General features: G+C 38.6%; 1 protein-coding gene across 50 annotated transcripts in view; it reads right to left on the reverse strand.

Moving 5' to 3' along the window:
• The window catches only part of Ptprd (protein tyrosine phosphatase receptor type D), a 2,152,432-nt gene that overhangs the window by 67,908 nt on the left and 2,078,524 nt on the right, over positions 1-6,000 (reverse strand). For all 50 annotated transcript variants that reach the window (XM_029539561.1, XM_029539552.1, XM_029539551.1 and 47 more), the window contains one exon: positions 4,077-4,200. In XM_029539561.1, coding sequence (XP_029395421.1) covers positions 4,077-4,200 — 124 coding nt within the window. The remainder of the gene's footprint in view (positions 1-4,076; positions 4,201-6,000) is intronic.

The raw sequence follows: 6,000 nt of genomic DNA on the forward strand, positions 1-6,000 counted from the left end.
GTGAAAGTGCAAGCATGTGTGTGTCCCTATGTAAATGTGCGGGGAAGAGGACAACCATAGGTCTTAATCTTCACCTTTTTCCTTCTTGGAGAGGGTCTCTTGTTTGTGAGTGCACTGCATCTGCCAGCCTACCATGAATTCCTGCAGAATCTCCTGTCTCTGCCTCCTGTGTTGCCCCGGGAACTTTGAGATTACAGACACGAGCTGGTAAGCCTGATTTTATATCAGTTCTAGGGATCAACACTCAAATCCTTATGCTTGTGTGGCAAGCACATTACTCACTGAGCCGGTGCCCAGCCCAATATTTACATTATTAATATTTCCATTTACCATTTGTAAATTCAGATGATAATTGCCTTTTTCAGGATAATCTGAACAGTGTAGATAATAATCAGTGGCATAGTTCCTAACATATAATAAACGTGCACCTAATCAGGTCCACTTTAATTTCTTGTTTTTATTGTTGCACTGAAAAGTAGTATTTTAATATTGTCATATATTTAAGCTTAGATGCATCTTTTTAAAAAAGTCTTTGCCAATATAGCTCTTAAATGATAGTTATAATAGTTCTATGAAAAGTTAATATCGATGCCAGTGAAGATGAATTATGTTTCAGAATAGAAACTTGTTTTACCTAAGACAGTAAAGATTAATTCTTGCAAATTATAAAACACTGTGATTAAAAACTTGCCATTTACTGATTTTGTTAAAAAAATATTTTAAAAAATCCTGAAGCTATATATGCATCCAAGGAGAGATTGCTCAACAGAATCAGTTAGATACTGATGAACATGGCTGTACTTCTATAAGATTGTGACAGATGCAATTGGTTCAGTAAGGATTTCTGATGCATAGTTTCAGGTTAGTTACAGCATAACCTAGAAAAATGAGCTTACAACATACAATGGTTAAATTAACTCTAAACCTAGTGCCAAATAATAGAAAGAATTTGGGGGCAAAAAGCTAAGAGCAGGTGTTTGGAGTCACACTTTCTGCATAGGAAAGTGCTGCTGGTGACGGAAGGAGGCTGGAGGAACAAGGAGAACTGGGCTCCACCGGGCACAGGGCCACCCCGTCTACACTGCCCTTTCCCCTGACTAGTGTGTACTACTAAATATCAAGTAACATACTGACAATAGCATTTCATTAACTGTAAGGCAGAGTAAACATAATAACTGCTGTGAAGAACTATCTAGATGTCAGAAGCCAGGAAAGAGAGAAGCTGTAACCGAGAAACCTGATCTCAGAGAAGTTCAGGTTACCTAGACTAATGCCTCCAAGTCAGGTTTCTTGTTCTCCATTGTGTGCTCTCTCTACGTTAAAGAAAGTATAGCTTTGGAACATTTTACACGTTGTATAAGAGTTATCAGGTTATTTTATACTTGTGTGTATGTGCACCTAAGAATGTGCTTCAATTTGATCTTATTGGAGAGTATTTAACTTAAATCATTAAGCTAACTGCTGTTACATCTTTCATTCAGGAACCACAATTTTCACATTAGAACTGCTTACGTGTAGGTTATCAAAGTGGCATGTGGCTTGTTAAAAAAAAATTCACCTGTGTTTCCCCGCCTAGTTTTGCCCAGATGTGCAACAACTGGACAACCATTTGCATTTTGACTGTTTGGACTTGTCCTGGGTTTTCTCAGTACAAGTTAATATCACTGTGTCCAAACAGCTCAGCAAGCAGGCTGGAGCTACATAGAATTTCAGCTTTTATTCTTTTCATATTATCAATGGAAGGAGGATAAATAATTACACTATTAAACAAGATAAAGACAGTGTAAGTCACTGTGATGATTTCTATTTCTTCTCTAATGTCTGTTAGATATTCTGCAAAGTATTATGAAAAGAGCAGCTAACACCACAAGGAAATGGACTGCAAAGCTATCCTGAACAAAAACCTCACCCACCACTACTACAGTTAGGAGACAGAGGTAGGTCATATTAGCTTTTATAAACAGGGCTAATGTCAGTTCCCATTTTCATCGGAATCAGGGCTGTCCAAGTTGCATGCCACTCAGTTAGTGGCTTCCTATGCAGTTGCTGTGCACAGCATTCTCCAGTCTAAGACTGACACAGATTAAATGACTGTCATCTGGAGTACTTCCAGGTTAGGGGGGCTTGGTCAATAATAAAACGCTGTTCATAGTCATAATCCAGATTTAAGCTCTCTAGCCCACAGATTTCAATTAAATTCTTCTAACCTTTTACATAACAGAACATTGAGAGATTTTTGGTTTCTAGGTCAGATCTAGATTTAGGGTGTATCTGTGGGCATAGCGATATAAAAAGGTAGGTTTTAGTCTGAGTCAAATACCTTTGTTTCTATACTGTAAAAATGGCCTAAGAATAAAATGGACAGAAGTTTCTATCATAATAAATACACATGAGGTCCACCCTACCCCACCCCATCTCAATACCCTTTCTTGTTACAATGTGAACAATAATAAGAAAAATTATGGCAGTGTGGCAAAAACACATGGAAATGCTACTAAAGACAGAAAAAGCTGACAAGAGGCTCTCTTGAGTGTCCTGTTTTATCCCTGTCTGTCTGTCTATCTGTCTATCTATCTATCTATCTATCTATCTATCTATCTATCTATCTATCTAACTATTACTTGGCTAATTAAAGAAAAACTTATTTCTGATTTAGTCTTGCTCCTAATTTACTATGGTGATTTTATAGATAAGAAAGTACCATTTGCTTCTTTTCCATTTAAAACAGACTTATAGTGCTAAAATGAGAAGCCTATGTTCAGCCATGCACAAACATCAGCTTGAATTTCTCAACAAGACTCAGCAAGAATTAGTCAGCAATGTGGCCTGATCCTGCCTCAGCTGGCACAGGTGGTACTTGGGAGTTAATTAATGCTTTTAGGATGGCAGAAGGTTGACATTTGAACATTACCGTATTTGGCCACCAGTAAGAGACATTACCACACTTTCCAACATCAAAACTAACTGGATAGAACTTTATGGTTCAGCAATACCACATAAGGCCAATTTGAGCCAAACCTGGTTGCAGTTGTAAGCTTAGACAACAGAACCAATTGTCTGCTCCCAAGAGAGCTTTCACGTTAAGAGCTATGAGATAAGGTGGTGACTACCATAGGTTTTTATTTTTATTTTCATTTTTAATTTTAGCAGGAGAAAGAAAAAGGAAAAGAAAAAAAACAAGGATTTGAACCACTGTAGGTAGATGTGACTGTTTGCACTGCAAATTCCTGAAAGGATTAATCAGATGCCAATACTATTCAATGATTTCTAAAGCAACTGCAAGAGATTAAACAGAGAACCTTTGAGTGCCACTGTTAACAAATGTGTATGTGACAGGCCAGTGGTAGCTGAGGTTGCCTGTTGTGACATGTGAGGATTGGGTAACCTTTCAATCTAGTGTTCTTCTATAGACTAAAGGACTACTGAAATTCTGATTGTCAGGAATGAACTCCAAATGTTTTTAAGTATGGTACATGCAGGGACTGATTACTGGGAAGAGGGAAGCAGACCCCACCCTCCTGGGGCTGCTGAGGAACAACCTTCCTCAACCTTCTCCATCCATCATCCCCTCTGGAATGCACTCCTGACTGTGAGAGGAAGATTAAAAAGCAGTTCAAGGATGTGATAGCCTGCGCATTCCCAAGGTGCTTAGTTCCTGTTAATCACCACAATATTGACTCCTAAATTTAAGCTGTCCCGGGAAGCATATCCAGATTTATTTACAGACACGCCTCTTCCTTAATTTTAAAATACATAACTAGTGTACAGGCTCCTTTGTAAAATTGTCAGTTTGCTCATAACTATCAACAATCATAGGTAAAGTGGGTATTGCTCCCCACATAAAAACATCAGTAAATGATCAAGTCTTCACGGAGGGATGCTTCTGTGATTGTAGCAGTGACAACCTTTTCTTGGGAGTGACTCATTTCTGTAAGAAAGTAAAGGAGCCAATACACTGAGCCTGGGTTGTAGGCAAATGTTTTCATAGATGGCTGACAGTCCAGTCAATACTACATTCTCATGCAAATACATAAAGCAAGAAAACAATACTTTGAATAATGTATGCATTTTCTTACCTTCTATTGCTGATAAGAGAACCCGGGAGTGATCATATGCAATGACATTTGCATATCTGTTCTTTGGTTTGTTTACTTCCAAGTTTGAGTGTTCCCATGTGAACTGCTGGCCAGGGTCAATTGACTACAAAAAAAAAAACAAGCAAACCAGTACACACAGCGTCAGGACTGCATGATATAGTACCAAGGCATTTATCACAGGAATAGCCAAGATTTTAAAAGAAATTCCAAAGCCACACTTCATAAAGATGATTTTAGCTGTGAAGCCGAACACTAACATAACCTGCATAGTGCACAATGACCAATATCGTAAGAGTCATTAACCATCACTAACACTGACACAAATGAAAAGCATCAACACAGTTCTGTTAATATTGGAGCATCAGGGTACTATCTTACTTTTCCATTTCTTTCTCTGCTTCTGGAGTTTACAAGTTATTTTAGGTCAATATTCCTTCTGGTGCTGTGAACAAACCTTCCGGTGCTGTGAACAGAATTTGCCTCGAGTACTCCTGCCTTGTCTTTCGTGACTGGACCCGTGCACACACTTTTGGATGACTGGACCTTTCCCGGCTTGCTGAGCACATGCCCTGCTTTTGATTCTCTGCCTATGTGCTCCCATCTTAAAGAACACTTCTGATTTTGCCTGTTTCCTTATAACATACCACAGCTAATGTCAGGGCAATGTGTACAATCCAAACAATGACGGTGAGGAGCAGAAGCTATTGCACACCATTGTAGTGACAACATAACTTGTGACGCTACAGAAGGAAGGACTGAATTGTTTTTCTCTTAACTATTATATTGTTTCCATGTATCATCGTGTTTACCATGTTTACCTCCTTTTATCCCTTAGAATTGTTCTTCTCATATTTTCTAATTTTCAACGTATCTGTGTAATGTCTTAGTTCAAGCAAAAGCAATCTACAGTAAATACTGTGTGGATAAAAGGTAAGTTTTATAAGAAGCTCAACTATGATTTCAAAATTACATTCAGGCTTAATTGTTTAATTAAAAAGTTTTTTTTTTTTTTTTTTTTTTTTTTAAATTAAATAGTGGAAGAACTAGCTGTATCCAACAGGAAACTACATCCTATGAGAAGAAAACCTGGAACTAACTGGAGGATTGTGATGGATACAAGGGCATTATTCTTTAGAATCAATATAATTTAATTTTCTTAACCGTTAGGAGACAGCTCACTCATTCTCTCTCTCTTTCCCCCTGTCTCTCTGTTTCTCTCCACCTCTCTCTCCCGCACCTCTCTCTCTTTCTCTTCCTTCCCCGTCTGGCAGATGACAAAAAGGAAGGAAAGTATGTCTGACTGCTGAAGGCAGTGTGCTAACTGTTGCTCAGTAACCTAGTTAAACCTCTGTGAGCAACTGAGACATTTATATTCAAACCTAGACGAGGGAATTGAAAGCGCACTGCTAACTACCAGTTGGTAGGTACTATGGTACAAGGCTGCCTAACTGTCCAGAATGCAAAAGGAAGGCGTCCTAGCCGGGACACATCTAAGCACGACCATCCTTCCCTCCCAACTTATCATCCAGTGTCACTCTGGGACAATTACATAAGAAATCAAGTTTTAAAAACGAGGTTGGCTTCACATGGATGGGACGCAGCTTACATTTATACTTGTTTTACACGGATCAAACAAACATTGATTAAATAATGCTGACTTGCCTTTGTGCAGCGTAGCACTCATCCATCTGTATCTATCTGTCTGACTGAACATTTAACAACACACGGCACAGGTCATTATTTTTGGAGCTTGTCAGAATGCTGAGAGCAGTAAACTCAGGAAAGAATAAATACCTAGCGTTGGCGAGGTACACTAACATCTTTTATACTTAAAGGAAGAAAAAGGAAGAAAAAAAAGGAAGGAAGAGAGAGACAGAGAGAGAGAGAGAGAGAGAGAGAGAGA

Source organism: Mus pahari, chromosome 6 (genome assembly GCF_900095145.1).
Source record: "Mus pahari chromosome 6, PAHARI_EIJ_v1.1, whole genome shotgun sequence".
Taxonomy (NCBI): domain Eukaryota; kingdom Metazoa; phylum Chordata; class Mammalia; order Rodentia; family Muridae; genus Mus; species Mus pahari.